The sequence below is a fragment of the Podarcis muralis genome, chromosome 14 (assembly GCF_964188315.1).
Source record: "Podarcis muralis chromosome 14, rPodMur119.hap1.1, whole genome shotgun sequence".
Classification (NCBI taxonomy): Eukaryota; Metazoa; Chordata; class Lepidosauria; order Squamata; family Lacertidae; genus Podarcis; species Podarcis muralis.
The window spans coordinates 35162122-35181166 of NC_135668.1; the positions used below are offsets into that span (position 1 = coordinate 35162122).

Consider the following 19045-nt stretch of genomic DNA (forward strand, 5'->3'; position numbering starts at 1 on the left):
ATAGGAGACCATGTGACACAGGGACAAGTGCAATCTCTCCCGTGTTTTTGTCTCTCTCCCGTGTTTGTTTGTTTTTTTATCTTAACAGGTGGGCCCTCAAGCGCACGCCGTGCAGCATTGCCATGCCGATTCATCAGCTCCAGGCTGGCATAGCATATGGGTGAAAGAGTGGAAACGTGATCCACTTGCACCTAAGTGGCGTGGACCTTACACCGTCTTGCTCTCTACTCCAACAGTGGTGAAGGTAGCTGAGGTGACCCCCTGGATTCATCACTCTCGTTTGAAGAAGTCCGAAGGCAGTTGGACGTGCAAAGGTGACCCCTCTAATCCTTTAAAACTGACTCTCTCCAAGAACCCCTGTATCTAGCCCTACCGGGAACGGGTTAGGTCACGGGCAACATTAGACGACCGGCCTGCTGCAGCCACAACCTGGAAGCTGGCTGACCTGCGCACGCCTGAAGCTTGAGGAGCGTCTGAACCAGCAACTGTGAACGGGAAGATTCTCTTATACAATTGATTGACTGCCCCCTTGTGGAACAATTATCAGAGATATTACACATTGGGGATCCTTGGGATATATGTTTTGGTCTTGGTGGTTCCCCATTTCTGTCACTGGGGGAATTATATTGGGACTAATATTTATTTGCTATCACAATAAGATAATCTTTTGTGGAAGGAATGCATATGCTAGACATCAACATGATTTTATTATTAATCCTGATCCCTTGGGAAGGGGAAGGGTCCTTGAATCTGACCAAATTTGCTAAATATGGATTGAGCCATGACCACAATATGTGGGTAGGTTTAGCTGAAATGGTAGCCAATGTTGCAAATAGGACCAATTGCCTTGTTTGCTCTCTTGGGCCAGATGATTCAGAGGGAGGTATGCCCTTATTACCGATACCATTAGATGCCATTGGTATGGTAAGCGAAATGCCACACCAAACAGAAGTACAGAATTTCCCCGGATGGAACTCAACTAAACCATTACGAGTTATACCTGTACAAGGGGAATTCTGTGTACATAAATCATCAGATGCAGCTGATTCTACCATGATAGGCTCTTCTCATTGTCACTATACTTGGGATTATATTAAGAATAGTCATACCTGGGCACACGGTACTACCTATCGAACTCGGAATACCTTGCCCTGTGCACCTCCTTTTATTCATGCATGGAAAGTGGTATGGAACATAACTGTGACAGAAAAAGGCAATCTAACATACTGCACTGTGAACTCTCTACCTCTTTTGATATTTTCGCCTTCTGTACTCCACGTACCAAAAACCTCAGACCCGATGGTTGTGGTGGATATGTGGAGAATGGGCATACAAGAAACTCCCTTCCAAATGGAGTGGGACTTGTTTCCTGGGATGGGTATTACCACCAATGTGGATTATGCCCACTAGTTCAGCTAAGCGAACACGAAGGAATGCTGATATTTCTCGTATAGCAGGAGGAAGTACCCAAAGTTGGAGCGGTACTGATGATTGGCCGCCAGAGCGCATTATAGCCTATTATGATCCTGCCTCCTGGAATCCTGGTGAGCTCATACAAGGGGCACGGGATCCTATTTATAATCTAAACAGAATAATTCGATTGCAAGCAGTAGTGGAACTTGTAACCAATGCAACGGCCCAGAGTTTGAGACTTATTGCACAACAGTTGGATGAAAGTAGAGCCGCCATTTTGCAGCTGAAAATGGGAATGGATTATGTACTTGCCAGGCAGGGAGGCCTATGTGGAGTCTTGAACTTGACAGGGAATGCCTGTTGCTTTAACATTTCTGATAATGGTGAGGCAATCCGTGTGTTGGCCACAAAGATGGAGAATATAGCACATGTCCCAGTACAAACATGGGAAGGATGGGATATGGGATGGCTCACCAATTGGTTACCTAATGTTGCGGGACTCAAAGGGATATTATTGTCTTGCTTGTTTTTCTTGACGGTAGTAATAATGGTTTTATGTATGGTGCCATGTATCATCTCATGTTTTAGAAGTACAATTAGCAAGATGATTTCGAATGAAACTCTACCTCATATCATGGCCCTATACAGAGCTTTACCTCAGGAATATGATGAAGATCAAGCTATCAAGGACGCTTGGTAAGCAAGGTCCTTGAGCTTGAAAGGGGGGAATGTGGCATCTGAATATAGACTGTATTTTTAATCAAGGCTTATATTGGCTTATATTTTGATCAGATTCCTAAATTCACAAATGTTTCATGCCAGGCAGAAGACCAGCTGCCTAAGTACTTTGGCAAGATGTTATCCTCCTGGACAAGGGGCCCCCTTTGATTTATAGCAGAAAACAATTCTCAAAGTCGTAAAAAGGGAATTACAGGTTAAGAGCAAGGTTACATAGACCCAACATAATTAAGAGTTGGTAAATAGTAAAATAAAACCGTTAAACTTGAGCCACAGGACAAAAGGCCAAGAACAAAGGAAGAGAAAACAACTGGCTGAAGGGGGGGTGTAGACTGGAGAGGCTTCTTTTTGAAGCTGTTTTTTACTGAGATCCTTTTCTACTTTACAAAGGCCTTATTCCTTTTAAGAGGCTACCTGTGTTGTGTATTAAGTATATTGGCATAGATGTAATTATGCAAAGGATTTAAGAAATGCTAGATTCTTATTTCATATAGTTGTAAGAGTTGTATTTATCCTGAAATTAAGTCAGCCACCAGCCTAGCCCCCCTGCCAGACAAGGAGACGCCATCCAAGCAGTCCTGATATATATAGTTGTCAGGCATTTGTTTAGAAACCTTCAAATGAAGGAGATCTTTCAATGTTGATGTGAAACTCAAGATCCTTGACATATGTTTAAGATAAAAATTTAAGATTAACCATTTGTTTTAGAAGGCAATAGGGCAAGGAGGGCAAGAGGTGAGCTGGTAATTAAGATTCCTTGTTGAGACACATGTAAGATATTACTACTTATTTGTCATTTATAGATGTAACAATATATAACTCTTTGTATCCCATAAAAGGCAATAGGAAATGGGTGTATCTTTTACATTGGTCATAGCAATCAGCCAATAGGAAATTCAACCAGGCTGACTGGACAGAGGCAGCCACAGGAGGAGCAAAGGGGGCTGGATTAAGGAAATATAAGTGCTGGCCATAATGGCAGGAGGGCAGGCCAGAGCTTGGTAACTATATACCACTGTGCCTCTCATTTATTTGTCTGACAAATAAATTATTATTTTAATTTCTCTATTGCTGCGTTGAATATTTCATTCCAGCTAAGCGTTAACCACAAGCAGGGTGCTACACTGTAGCAACTCCTTGCAGGCTTCCCAGGGGTATCTGGTTGGTTACTGTAAGGACAAGATGCTAGAATACATGGGCCATTGACTTGACCCAGCAGGACTCTTCTTATGCTCTAAAGGAGCATCTACCAAGCAGTCCCTAAAATTCACAGTATATTGCTGGTGAACTTTCATGAGGACTTGAAAAAACCAAACCACAAACTGATATGGAAATGATAGAACTGAGCTTCATACTAGAAAATTGAGAAACTGTGAGAAAAACCAAAACTGGCAGATTTGCATATCCCTTTATCTCCCACAGCCTGCCCCCCCCAAAAAAAAAAGATGGGGAGAAATAAAAGCTTTTGGAATACCTCACATATCCCATAAACTGACTTTCAGATTGTCTCAAGCTATCCTGGCAAAGCCAGCCTGTTATCTCAAACTTTTGGAAAGCGTTCACTTCATTCCAAATCGCATCACTTTTCATAGAGCTGTTAACACTGAGACCCTCAGAATAATTGTGCTGGTAGCAGCTCACTCTCCAGGTGTCCTGGTGATGGATACAGTAATAATTCAGTGACAGGAGAGTTCCTGCTATGCTCAAAGATACACACATTTTGTCTTTTTTTTTCAACCTCCACATTGCTACCCAAATCAAACCAGTATGAATTCACAGGAAGGGAGCCAAAAACATTAGCTTCACTCAAGTCTATCTGTACCTATCCTTTCCTTCAGGGAATTCAGGGCAGCACGCAGGAGGGTTTCTGTATCCCATTTTATCCTCGTATTAACTCTGCAAGGCAAGTTTGGTCAGAATGAGACACAACACGTGAGCTCTGATTGCACATCTCCCCAAAAGCAACACAAAAGGCAAGTGATGTAATGTTAAAGGTAAAGGTAAAGGGACCCCTGACCATTAGGTCCAGTCATGGCCAACTCTGGGGTTGCGGCGCTCATCTCGCTTTATTGGCTGAGGGAGCCGGCGTACCGCTTCCGGGTATGTGGCCAGCATGACTAAGCCACTTCTGGCGAACCAGAGCAGTGCACGGAAACGCCGTTTACCTTCCCGCCGGAGCAGTACCTATTTATCTACTTGCACTTTGACATGCTTTCGAACTGCTAGGTGGGCAGGAGCTGGGACCAAACAACGGGAGCTCACCCCATCGCAGGGATTCGAACCACCGACCTTCTGATCAGCAAGCCTAGGCTCTGTGGTTTAACCCACAGCGCCACCTGCGTGTAATGTTGGTCCACATTAAAATATCCAGAGTCCACATTCAGGCAACACAATGTCTTTATTGGGACCAATAAAAATGTCACAATATGGTGTGCAAGTTTTTTGACTTCTCCAGAACTCTTAATCAGGGTGAATGTTAAAGAAAGCAGGGGAAGGAGAGGGGGGAATGGTAGTTTAGTGTTGACACCATTTAGTCATAATCTTAGAATGGAGTTTAAGCTGAGTTCTACCTGCTTTTAATAATTTCTGCAGTTCGGAACACCTATTCCATTAAACACAGCTTTGTAGGGAATATATATTTTATATTTTCAGGAACATTTAAGAATGCATTCTTCCCCACCATCCTAACTCCCTTTCCAGTATGAAGAATGGTTTTCTTTGTGTTGGTGTGTGTTGGGTGTGTGAATGGATCTCACAAACCTACTTCTTTTGGGTAATCATGATGCATTTAAATCTGCTATGAGGGTGATTACATTTTCTTTTTAGTGACATGGTACAAGGACTTATTTCAAAATCATTCCTTTTTGCACTTTAGCATGTTAAATTTATGAGCGTCATACCGTAGGCTTTTTTTTTTGTATTTTTCTCCCCATATTTTAAAAGTGTAACTGCCTTATCAAATATTTAGCTGCCTAATGTCTCAGAGTTTTTTACAACACTGAAAACCACTTTCTCAAAGTAACCATCAAGAAAGCTGTGGCCTTGCATCTCTCTCTCAATCTCTCTCTTTCTTTCTCTCTCTCTCTCTGTTTAAACTTGGCTGGACTGCAACATTTAAACCAAGGTGGAGTGAATGGTGCTTTATCGGCCACCAACAACTCCCAAAATAAGAGAAACGTATTATCAATATTTAATTGGACAGAGCAGAAATATAACATGCAGTCCGTATTTCTCAAAACGAGAACTATTTTCAGTATATGGCAATTTGTTTTCTAATACATCTTTTACAAACCAGAAGCATTTTCTTCCTTTCATAATACCAGGCTCCTGGCAGTTTAATAGCACCCCCCCCCCCCAAGACATTTGATAAATCCTTACTTGGGTTCTGTTTCTAGTGAGTTTTTAATACTATTAAGGGTCTGAAATTCATCTTTTTTGGAGTAGGCTTTAAGGGGAGAAAATGCTTTTTACCACTATATACAACTAAAGACATCCAGATTAACACTTTTATTTTGCAAAAAGGTCATTTGCTAATTTTTCTTCAGGGTGGTGGTGAAGAATTAATTAGATATTTTATTGAACCAACTATATGAATTTTGACCATATTACATCTATTCTCATAGCTTGTAAAAGGCTGAGGAAACTCCAGTCACTTTTCAAAGTTGCATAGGGTGTCTATCTACACATTCCCCCCAAATTCCCCTCTCTCCCCAAAAATGCATCTCCCTCAGTACAGGACATATGATACTACAGTTTTGAAATAAAAAAAGATGCATGTGGTAGTTTATATTTATAGTCTCAAATTTAGAAATAGTAGCTAGAATAGTTCACTTGAGTTTTGTTGCAGGAAAAAGTTTTGTCAAGCCTAGCATGTTTGTATGCCTTTTTTATTTTTTAAACTGTTTTAATACGATAATGTTACTTCTCGTGTTTTCTCATTGCACCAGCAACCAGAAAATTAAGAGTCAAATTTGTTGCTCAGCTCTTAATGTTCTTTATGCTTTGTTATGCCTTATAGGTAAACAAATAAAACTATTACACACCATATTAAATTGAAATACAGCACATTTCACCAGAGTGGAGGAGAGTGTGGTGTGTGCTTGCACAGTCTGCTCTCCAGACAGGGCCAGATTTAGGTTTGATGATGCCCTAAGCTACTGAAGGTAATGGGGCCCTTTATATGTCCAGCTGTCCTTTGTCAACAACAAAAAGTCACTGTTTTTTGTGTTGAATATATGCTATATGGTAATTTATGGACCTAATAGGTATCTAAAGCCATTTGTCCATAACAAAATATGTATTTTATCAAAGTACATCCATTTTTTTCTTTATTTTTTTTTTGGGGGGGGGCAAGAGAGTGAGGCCCTAAGCTATAGCTTGTTTAGCTTATATGTAAATCCAGCACTGTCTCCAGACACTAAATGTAGACCAGCAACCTCATTGCTATAGCCTGGGCAGAGTCTGTCCGTGTTCAGGTCATACTTGATTTCATTTTCCCAATGTTCTCTGACCTGGTCATTTTCACGTTTTATGTTATCTTCGCATAATGTAAATCAACTTCTGGAAATCTAGTGGAATGTAGTGGAAAATTAGTGCTCATTTTCATGTTAATTGCTTTCAGGGAAAAAGCTCTGTTTGCAATCCCATTAAGCCAGAAAATTGCAGGAGTAAAGTGATGGAAGTCTGGGGAAACAAATACATACAAAAAAGGTAGGGAGTGGCAACATGTCTGAGTTTCCCCCCTGTTGTTCACTGGTGTGAATGAAACTTAGCATGGTATTATATTGGCCAAAATGCCATAGTTCCATAATGCAACAGGTGGTTGTTGTTGTTTAGTCATGTCCGACTCTTCGTGACCCCATGGACCAGAGCACACCAGGCACTTCTGTCTTCCACTGCCTCCCGCAGTTTGGTCAAACTCACGTTGGTAGCTTCGAGAACACTGTCCAACCATCTCGTCCTCTGTCGTCCCCTTCTCCTTGTGCCCTCCATCTTTCCCAACATCAGGGTCTTTTCCAGGGAGTTTTCTCTTCTCACGAGGTGCCCAAAGTATTGGAGCCTCAGCTTCAGGACCTGTCCTTCCAGTGAGCACTCAGGGCTGATTTCCTTCAGAATGGATAGGTTTGATCTTCTTGCAGTCCATGGGACTCTCAAGAGTCTCCTCCAGCACCATAATTCAAAAGCATCAATTCTTCGGCGATCAGCCTTCTTTATGGTCCAGCTCTCACTTCCATACATCACTACTGGGAAAACCATAGCTTTTACTATACGGACCTTTGTTGGCAAGGTGATGTCTCTACTTTTTAAGATGCTGTCTAGGTTTGTCATTGCTTTTCTCCCAAGAAGCAGGCATCTTTTAATTTCGTGGCTGCTGTCACCATCTGCAGTGATCATGGAGCCCAAGAAAGTAAAATCTCTCACTGCCTCCATTTCTTCCCCTTCTATTTGCCAGGAGGTGATGGGACCAGTGGCCATGATGTTAGTTTTTTTGATGTTGAGCTTCAGACCATATTTTGCGCTCTCCTCTTTCACCCTCAATAAAAGGTTCTTACAGGTAATGCAATGTAAAAAGAATGTGAAAAGACATAGAAATAAGCCCCAGGAAAACTAAGAATAATTCCCACTTCTGAATACACCCAGTCTCTGAAAAGCTTGCAGTGATGAAGCTCACCACCAGGGGCAGCTGTTTCTGACAAACCCGAAATAGAGACTTTGATCTGTAAAACAACTCCAAGGTATATTTCCTGCAGATCTACATATGGCCTGGATGTCTGTTAAATGTGAACATTTCAGAGACACGTTCTAGTGTCTCTTGTTGTTCTGAGCAAGGAAATAAGTGGTGTGAAATATTTTAAATAATTATGACAGAACCCCTTCCTGAATTTCAGATCACACATAGACTACGGTGCTGCTTTGCACAAAAGCAGATATTTTTTTCCAAAGATTCTTTTATTCTCTCTCTCTCTGCAAAAGGCCTAGTCACAGAGGACCGCTGTGGCTCAGATTTACTGCCATGCTTCTTAGAGAAACTAGAAAACTAAAATACCTAAATCTTAAAATCTTCTTCCACCATCCTTTCAGACAATACCAGCAAATAGTAGATTACAGTCTGAGTGAAATAAATATTTGCCGTGTTAACTTCACATTTCCTTAAGAAATTAAATCATACCCAACTGTATTTTGATATTCATACATATTATTTTATGAGAATAAGGTTCATTTCTCCCTGCCAAAGGAAAATAATGTTTAAAAAAACCAAAAAAAAAAAAAAAAAGTGAGCCAAGAGACATGGGTGTCCATAGGAATGTAGAGTGGAATGCAAAGTAGAACACTGGCAGTGAGGAGCAGGCCAGTTGCTCACAAAACAATTAAAATAATAGCACTGGTACGTTTTGCCTTGTATCTCTGGTTCTACAAAGGTTAGAATCTTTTTATTTTAATGAAAGCTGAGAATCGGTACATTGTGTTTCACTGGGGGTGGGGGAATAGCTGCCCTCTTCCCATCCACCCCTACAGCAGATGCCTGGGCCTATCGTTTTGCTTTTAGAGAAGGCAAGAAATATACCACTAACCCGCCCCGCCCCCCCCCCCGCCCTCCCAAAAAAACTTCTTTGAAAGGAAGAAAATCCTGAGAAAGCAAAGAGGCCCCACTTCAAGCAATCAATTCCCTCACCATGTGGACTTTAAATACCTTTAAAGTATTGCTGAAAACAGCAAGGTGAGGGTGGGGGGAGAGAGAGAATAGGTGAAGAATTAGTCAATACTTGTGTACCCCGGAATTAATTAAACCATCAAAGAAATCAATTACGCACCACATCCCCTCCTCTCTTCACAGCCCAAAGTTACTGAAAGCTCAATAGCTCTTCCCATTTCAGAAGAAAACGTTGTGGGTATTTACGAGTTCGGAAACAAATATGGTATCAGAGTTAATGAGGGGCAAACCTTTAAATGTTTGTCAGAGTGGAACACAACAGATAAAGACCGATGTGCCTGGAAGCTGACCAGGGAAGATTGTAAAGGTTGCTTTCCAAGCAGGGAAGCTCGGTGATGGCCGTGAAAAAAGAATCCTTACCTCAAGTTGATGCATTATTATTAATGATGGTGTGACAACAGACCCACAGGTCACCACAGATTAAGCCCCCAAGCCAGGTCCTGTCAGATACTAGCCGTGTAATGCAAGAAGAACAAAGGCAAAGGTGCCATTTTCTTTGCTCAGCCTGTGTTAGGGTTAGCCAAGCAGAACCATAACCAGCCTGTGGTGACCATATTTATGCACTGGCAAAAAAGGAGAACAGTGCCATACCAAAACAAGAAGATGACAAAAAATGAAGGAGTGGTGTTACCTTAAATTGGCAAATTCTAATTTATATGTGCCTTGCAAATATAGAAATAATTACAGGAACTTCAGTAGTTCTGCCATACAGCTCAGCATAGTGGGGTGACTGTGGTCAGTGGACCAGCTCAGTGTGCTGTCCGTTCATGTGTGTCTGGCCTCATTCATGCCCCTTTTGAGTACTAGCTAAGGCTTCCTACCCCAAGCTCTTCTAATTCACAAAGTGCCCACTTGTGCATCCATGCAACCAGTGGAGACTGACCCATTTGGGTGAATGGGGCTCTGTCCCACTAACATCAGTCTGCCCTTAGGCAACCTTCCTTCTCCTGCCTTCTTAATTGCATCTAGTACAGAGGGTGGAGCTGTCTGTCAACTACCCCCTCCTTAGTGCAAGCTCAACAAGAAGGAGGATGGAGCCAAAACTAGCATGAGTTGGCTCTGCCTATCATGGATTCTGGTACCACCTACTGTTGGTCTCCCCAACCAACCGGTGGGCACCAGCCATCACAGATTACAATATTGTTTTGGAGCAGTACCCTACTCCACCCCCAAAAAATAAATCAATTAAATAAAAAATGTGAATCCCATTCATACATACATAGATCATCCAAAGGGGGTGGCTGTGGTAAGGGGGTGCCCCTGCTATTACTCCTTCCTCTTCCTTCTTCTGGTCCCCCAGTTCTACTCCTCCTGCTAATTGTAGCAACAAGGAGGTGATAAACCTGGGGAAAGGGGGAAGAAAGGATGGGGGGATGTCACATGCTGGGGGAGAAACAATTAGTACATCGTCTGGAGTCAACAACAGCTGCACAAGTGGCTCAAAGGAGAAGAAACCAGCAGATGGAGAATGATGGCTCAGTGGAGGAGTGGACTCAAACACTATTAACTGGATTGTTGCAGTAGGTTTCATGGGGGGTTGCCGTTGAAGAGGACTTGGAAACTAAAATTGGTCCAAAGTGCTTCTGCGCCCACTCCAGGTTGCTCATGTTAGTTACGTGTTTAAAGCCCTAAATGACTCAGGTCAAAAATACCTGAATGACCTCCTCCCCTACTACAGCCCATCTTTGGTGTAAAGATAAGCAGAGAATGCCTTTTTGGTTGTTCAACCACCTTCAGAAGCTCAGGGGGTGGCCCTAGAGAGAATTAAGCTCCCTCCCCACAGAGGTACATCTGGCACCTTCATTATACAGGTTCTGGTGAATGGCGGATGCACACATCTGGAGGACCAAAGTTTAGCCATATCCACCATGAAGTGTATTGATTAGAGCAGATGTGGCTCTCCTTGTTCTTAGATTACAACTTCCATTACACTTGGGACACTGTTCATCCTGGCCGGGAGTTGGGAGTTCAACAATATATAGGGCAGGGCAGGTTCATCATTCTTGCATTAGGGTTGCAGATTTAGATTGGGGAGACACCCCCCACCCCAAGCTCTTCTTGGATATCACCAACATATTGTCCAAATGATGGTGCCTATCTGAAAGCAGAAACACCACCAATGGAGAAAATGAGAACTCCTGAATGTATTAATGAGCTGTTAATTCATGTGCCTGAGATTGTGGATTTTATTAGTGCCTGTAAATCTCATATGTATCGAAGTCCTGAGATTTCTGAAACTCTTGTAAATTAGCTCTCAGTACTAATGAAACAGTTGTTTAGGTTGTCAAAGGGACTGGATTGTGAAGGATTCTGGTGTTGAAATAATTACTGAACCAAATAATTAAACTATGCTGCAAAATTACTCTTATAGCAATATTTACAGTGTATTTTTCCCTCGCTCTCGCTCTCCCCCCATCTTTCAAAGAAACAAAGCAAAACCCTGAATTACGATGCTTATTACAGATGAAGCTGCACTCGTAATAGTCTTAACCAACGATAAATTCATTGTTCTAAAGTTACAGAAAAGCTGGTTTCAAAGTAATTTGTTTTTGCTCTACAATCTATCTAAGCCTCTTCTGGTACAGACTGTTATATGCATTCTGGAGATTTCAGAAATTTCATAGGTACAATGCTGAACTTCAAATAAGGAAGATTCAATGACATAGTGGTTCCCCACCCTCCCACCTCCCTTCTCCCTTTAGTGCCAGGGCCATTATCTGCAACACTCTGTCTGACCTCAGCAACCAGTGCAGAGAGAAATTGTAAGCAAAGACCTAATGAATGGGAAACACCTGTTTCATACAACCTGAATTCGATAAAGATTTTTTTAAAAAATTCTGTCTCATCTCAAAAATGCCTCCTTAATTCCATGCAGAGGAGGGACTGAGGGGAAAAACCCTCCCCCTAAAAGCACAAAAAGAGACAAAGGGTGTAGCCAAATAAATTCTACTGAGAATAGACCCATTGAAATGAGTGAATCTAGGGTAGTCATGCCCATCAACTGCAATGGATCTAGGACTAGTGTTGGGTACAAACCAAGGCCACAAAAGCTGCAGACATGCTCCTACCATCAGCTGCACCATCAGCAAGCAGAAAGGCACCTACAACTGAAACAAATGCTCACTCACTCACAGGCAGAAGCTCCTTGCATCCTTGCATCTCTCCACTTTGCAGATAGAAAGGAGGGTGGGTATTGTATCTTGGCATATAGTGAAATTTCATCATTTTTGAAAGGGGTCGTGTTCAGTGCAGGAGAGGCTGTGCCCGTGCAAAGAGGTACTGAACAGGAAGAACCAATATCTCTTTTTTGTGGGGAGGGGGTATTTACTGAAACCTTCCATGGGCACCTTAGAAGATACCAGTGGGCCCACAGGTGCCTGTGGGCCTCACATTGGTGAGCCCTGTCCTGACGCATATCATTATCTGAAGCTGGTGAAGGAACACACATGACAATATTGTAATAGGGCAGAGGCACCAACACCTCAAAAAGAAAAAGGAAATATATCAACAAGGGGATAGCTTTTGGGTCAGCGTCCACATGTTTATACACAACAAAAAGTGCTCTGAGGGCTACCTATCTAGCACTGGGTTGGATTTGTTTTTGTTTTTTGTTTAAATACACTTAATCAAAGCATAAAGCTTTGTGCACAGGGAAAGGCTACTTGATGGTTTAATTAACACATCTAGCACCCTCTCTTAATAATAACTGAAGGCATCATGTGGCTAAACTTTGGATATCCACAGTGGATAAAGACAGAGAAAAACCCCTCAGTGTGTGTGTGTGTGTGTGTGTGTGTGTGTGTGTGTGTGTGTGTGTAGAGCGTAACAAAATGGAGATTTGTGTCTGATTCTGAAACCTGGAGACTCTCAGAGACATGGAAATGGAATTGCCACCTGTCTTCTGTACTGAGCTGGGAGAGCTTATGATGCAGTGGTGGTCCTGCCTTCCCTCTTCTCCCAAGCTCCCACCAGCCTGAGTGTGATGTGAGTCAACAAGGTACAGGGTTAATGGAAAGGGGGGTTAAGAAAGGAGGGTTGGAGAAAGAGAGAGACATCAAGAAAGAGAGAGTGGGAGAGGAGAGGAGATGGCTCTACAAATGTTCTAGATGAAAATATAGCAGCCAGAGGCATTCTGGGGGGAAGCCCCAAAAGACTTTTGTGTGGGTTTACCAGTGTGATGGCAACTGAATAATATAAGGTCAAAAAGGTAAGGTGGAGCATTTACAGCAACTATTCACACACTGAGTCATAATTTAAACACAGGAGCATTTTATTGCTTTGCACCGTGGTTATACTGCATATGTTCTTTTTGCTGTTTATATGACTGGTTAAAAACATACAATTGCATGATTTAGACTAGGTCCTTTGGAAAGAAGTCTTTAAAACTTAACTGCAGCGCTCAGGAAGTGGATAATACATGGCATATCCTGTTTGTTTGTGTGTGTGCACTATGTACGTCACACACAAGCTGTATATACAAAAGGAGAGTGCATATATTTCAATATCTGAATGTATAAAATATGAGTGTATATACCTATGTCTGCATTATTCATAGACGTGACTTTTAATCTTTGTCAGAAATGCTACTGTAAATCCTGGAGTGTGAAAGGAGACACAAATTATGTTAATAGCAAAGCTTTGTGATCACATTTTGTTTTCTTTGCCTGAAAAATCTTATCTTTCTGTTTCATTGTTTGCTTGTTTGTTGTTGCTGTTGTTGTTGTTATGTCTCAGTTTTCAGTATCTATGTCCCTAGAAATTAATGTTTTTCCCCTGCTATTTTGCTGATCATTCCAACAAAAAGATGGAGATATTTTGAAAGCATACAGTTCCTTCTTCCTTTTTTCTGCAGAGAGCATATTTTTTCCCCCTTGGGAAACCCTAATGAGAACATACGGGCTTAAACCTGAACTGGAAAGCTTCATGATTTCCCACAAATTAATCACACCACCACATCGAGGCAATTACAGCGATTGAGCTAATCATATCTACACCTTGCATGAAATTAGCTGGCAGGAGACCTTAAGCTTGCAGGGAGCTAGACAGAAAGAGGTTAACTTTGCAGAAATCATCTCCCTCCAAAACCTTTGATGCTAAGAACCACACTGATTTTCAAGGAGAAACAGAGCCTGAAAACTTTAAAAGGCTGCACAGGTAACAAGAAAATGGGGGGTGGAGGCCTTCAGTTTTCATTGTTGCCATTTTCCCCAACTCTCCATAACTTTGCAAGTCCGAAATGTGTGATGGGGTGATAGATTATATGGGTGGATAGATTATATGGATAGATTATATGGATTATATGGATAGATTGTATGGGTGATAGATTAAAATGCCCCCCCCCTTTTGCATGTGTGTGTTGATATTTAATGTCAAAAAGGGAGGAAGCACATCAAAGCGTGTGTGTGACATGTTCATTAGATCAGCTTTTGACAGGCTGCTAAACGGTAGTTCAGAATGAAGAGCAGAGAGAGAGAGAGAGAGAGAGAGAGAGAGAGAGAGAGAGAGAGAAGACCTTCCCGTCATTAATTACCCAAACATGCACAGCATTGAGCTGAAGACTGGGGAATGGGAAGCAAAGTGCTGACTCCACAGGATTTACACGCCAGCGACTCCACTGCCTCTCCCAATTTGCAGGAGAATAGGAAATCATGAACAATTGATATGCCCTGTTAGCTCCTATCATGGGGAGGTAACTCTCCCATAGCCTAAGGGGTACCTGATACACTTTAACACTGAAAAATAAAAGGTAATGTGCTTGGCAAAGATGGGGAGGGAGACCATGTGGAGGCAGAGAGAAGAGAGCAGGGAGGGAAGGGACCTAACCTGGGAGTCTTGAAGCAGGTTTGAATTGTAGCACATGAGACAGAGGGAGAAAGTGAGCAGGGAGAGCACAAGAAAGGGTGCCAAGATACTAATTTTGCAATTTTGGTTGTGTCCAATGAGTCAGGCATTTGTGAAACTAACCATGTCAATGGGGAAATGGCTTAACTCCTCTCTGCAGCTTAATGCCTTATTCCCCGCTTCCCTCCCACCCTGCCCCAATAACCTCTTCTTTTTTTGAGGGGGGTGGGTGGGAAGGATCTGCTGGGTTCCTTTGTTCCCCTGCATAATGCAGTTACTTTCCCCAGCTTAATCCTCTAGAAAAAACTAATCAAGAATGGATAAAGCTTTCCCTCTTCATGGAAGAGTTCCCCCCACCCCGCTGCCCCATTTGTTCTATTTTGCGAACAAGACTGGCAGTGCCAGCAAAGCTTGTAGAGCTAAATGTTTCAAGATTGTTCCAAGCAAATTGAGCTAGCAGGTCAATGCTGTGTGCGGCAGTGGCTGCTGCTGGTATTTGCGGTTAACAGACTCCAGCTCTTTTGCAATGTGCATTCTGATGCTTTGGGTGTTTCGTGTTCAAGCAGTACAGCTGCAGGTTTCACTGGGGTGTTGTAAACAGCTCCCCAAATCTATAAGCAAAAACACCAAGGGAAATGCAGTTTCGCAAGGACGTAGGAAGTTGCCTGATACTGTGTTGGATTGGCCTATCTAAGCTCAGTAATGTCTACACTGAGCAGGAGCTCAGTTCTCCAAGGTTTTAAGCAGGGAGTCTCTCCCAGCCCTACCTTAAGATGCTGGTAACTGTACCAGGACTTTCTGCATTCAGAGCAGATGCTGCTGTCACTGAGCTATAGTCCTTTACAACATCAAATCAGACCACTGATCCATCCGCCTCAGTATATTACAGCCGCAACAGAATGGTCCTGTTTTACTGAGGACATATGAAGGCATCCTCTGTTTGAAGCAAAGTCCAGTCCAAATCAGGATTAATGAGTTACATTCCAACAAAACCAGGGAAAGAAATTGCTGGTGTCTGGTTATTCATCTCATGTCCAGAACGAAAATCAATCCAGCAGATACAATCAGTACTCAGTCTTCTTGTTGTTTTCAGTTAAAAAACAATACACATCAATGCGTCAATACCGTTTGCACTGTGTTCTTCTGCATCGAAATGAGTGGTGAGGAATAATTTAATGATAATATAATTAATCACACAATTTGCCATGGCAGGCAGAGAAACAAAGTACATAGCGTTTTTTTCTGCCAGAAGCTGAACTTGCAGTGTAAGGGAAACAGTGTTGCATGTGATGAACACAGGTTGGAATGGAAATTGATGTGCTCATTGGAGCCAATTGGTGTGAAAGGAGATGATTGACTTCTAGGGCCACTGGAGAAGGCCACCAAGGAGTTGTTCAGTATGCTCCAAAGCTCAGCATTTAGGAACATGAAAAACACAAGGGGCTTTGGTTTCAAGAGAAAGGTGTGCGAGTTCTGTTATGCACAATGGAAGTTCAAGGGAAATACAGCTTCACTCACTCTGAAAGATGGTATTAGAACACTCCAAATCATTTGACCATGTACATATGTGCACAGGAAATGGTGGATCTAGTTGAAAGGCAACACATTGCATTTGTTGTGATAATCCCTAATTATTACTATTGTATAATTATAAAATTATTGTATAATAATGGAAGGAGCCACAGCTGTGAGGGGTGTGGTTGTGACCATGACTATCATGAAGGGACCCTGAACTTTTGAAATTTCTGCTACATTACTGGTGACAACCCAGCACACACCAGGTTCATAAACAATAAAAGAAGAAGCAAAGTAATCATAACACTAAACACAATTATAGCTAATAATCTCACCTCCTAAAAATACGGAAAGGCTAATTAAGTTAGCAAGCTACAAAATAGGTCAGCCTTATTTTCTGAAGCTTGTGACAATATTACCATTCATGAAATTTTATTTCACGGGTTATCTGCTCAGAGAGCTTCAACTGGTTTCTCTATCCATGTTTCATAAGGGCAAAGATCATTTCAATTTCTGTGTTATAGCAGAACTATCTTATTTATCTCTTCATTTCTCATATGGTACCACATATTTCCTTCCTTCATATCCAGTGAATTTCTCCCTTACAGTGCAATTTTTCAGCTCCCAACTTCCTTCAAAATGCCCCTTGATTTTTTTGGGGGGGTGGGTCTCCTTGTCCTCTTTATCTGAATTATGTCTGCAGATCTCAGATGGCACAAGTGCTTCTCTGTCTTCTCTATGGACTGCACAGAGAGAGAAATCAACCCTAACAGAATTCATACTAGGAACTCATTTTCCTCAGTGTGGATCTCTGACCTAAAGGAAGGGGTGCACAAAGAGGGGGGAGATGACAATTGCACATGGCACAGGATTAAGCAAGTGGATGGTTCAATCAATTTGGGGAGGGAAATCACTTGCATATTGTTTCAAATGACCTGGATAGGCTGCAGTTAGGTGTCTTTTATAAATTAATAAAGCAAACAAAGACATAAAGTAATGAGCCAGGGAATATTTTCATGTTGCTCTGAAATGCGTTTGACTGATTTATAGGGCTAAGAAGCACATTCAGAAAAGAACACAGTGTCTAGTCCAGCACATTGTTCTCACAGTGACTAACCATATGCCTATGGGAAGCTTGCAAACAAGCCATGAGTGCAACAGCACTCTTCCCACTTCTGGTATTTAGATGCATAATGCTTCCAGCAGTGGGGGTAGGACATAGTCATGGTGGCTCATAGCCACTGATGACAAGAAACCAGACATTCTTTATAGTCACACCTATTTAGGACTGACTCAAGGGAAGGATTTGTAGTGCAATCTCATTGCATGTGTGTGTGTGTGTGTGTGTGTGTGTGTGTGTGTGTGAAAGAGAGAGAGAGAGAGAGAGAGAGAGAGAGAGAGAGAGAGACAGACAGACAGACAGACAGACAGACAGACAGACAGACAGAGAAATACACTGGTGGTTCTCCTGCCTTATCCAAATATCCCTGGCTGACTTTAGCTGGCAAGGCAGAAGTAAGGGCAGGGGAAAACTGCATTAGTGCTGGACTGAAAGCTGCTCCCCAATTATGTAGAGCCATCCAATCTTTTGCAAATCAGAGAGCAGTTTTCCGCGTCTTTTGCAGGTGGAGAGCAAAGTTTAAGAAAGTTTTAGAGAGGGGGCTTACTTATTCACCTTATTTGAATGTATAATGTCACATGGTACTGTGAGAGTTCTGTGTAGTAGCAAGCTGTATTCTAACACTGTCTACTCAGATGTCCTATTGATTTTAATGAACTTACGAGAAGACTGAAGGATCTGGCCAGTGGCCCACCTAGTCCAACATCCTGGTCTCACAGTGCCCAAGGAGATGTCTATGGGAAACTCAAAAGCAGCACCTGGCCACAAAAGCAATCTTCCTTCCTGTGTTTTCCAGCAACTGGCATTCAAAGCCATACTGCATTTAACAGCAGAGACCTACTCCCAGGTAAGTGATGTCAGGATTGCAGCCTAGGTTTGTGTTCAACTCCATCCAGGTCAAGCCATCTCCCCACCTCCCAGACGTGGGAACCTAGGACACATAACACCTCTGTCTTCTCGGGATTCAGCTTCCATTTATTGGCCTGCATCCAACCCATCACTGCCTCCAAGCATTGGCTGAACACCTCAACTGCCTCTCCTGATTAAGATGGAACAGAGAGATAGAGTTCGGTGTCATCTGCATATGGATGACACTTCACTCCAAACCTTCTGAAGACAGCTCCCAGAGGCTTCACACAGATGTTAAATAGCATGGGGGACAAGATGGAAGTCTGTGGGACACCACAGGACAACTCCCATGCTGCTGAACAAAAGCCTCTCATGTCTGCTTTCTGGAGGTAATAGAGGAACAAATGAAGTACCATACCCCCAATCCACACCTCCCTCAGATGCCTCAGAAGAATACTGTGATCAACAGTATCAAAAGCCACCAAGAGATCAAGGAGAATGAGCAGGGTTGTACTTATCAATAAGGGTGATGAAGGCAGTTTCAGTGCTGTGAACAAGCCTAAAACTATTATTTTATATTTCTGTGTAAGGTTTCTTTTTGAATAATGGTCATTGAACTTGATATAGAGATGGATACATTGAAAGATTGGTATATTCCCCCCCTCCCTCTGGTCTAGCTTTCTTTTCACCTGCACCCTTCCTGCAATTACTGGAAGTTCCTCCTTTTCTCAACTTGAACAAAAGTAATCCCTGCCACCACTATGGGCACAGATTGGAGGCATGGATTCTTATTATTTCTTTAGAAAGTAAACCCATGCTGATTATTCCTTTTTTTCCCAAAGGAAGTTGCCAGTGCT

General features: G+C 42.3%; 1 protein-coding gene across 17 annotated transcripts in view; it reads right to left on the reverse strand.

Annotated features, from left to right (window-relative positions):
* RBFOX1 (RNA binding fox-1 homolog 1) overlaps positions 1-19045 on the reverse strand; it is a 1459388-nt gene that overhangs the window by 590674 nt on the left and 849669 nt on the right. Inside the window, exon 1 of one of the 17 annotated variants that reach the window (XM_077918376.1) lies at positions 10083-10165. The exons of the other annotated variants lie outside the window; for them this stretch is intronic. Within the exon in view, the coding sequence (XP_077774502.1) occupies positions 10083-10091 (9 nt within the window). The 5' untranslated portion in view covers positions 10092-10165. Of the gene's footprint in view, positions 1-10082; positions 10166-19045 lie in introns of those variants that run through there. 17 annotated transcript variants of the gene reach the window in all.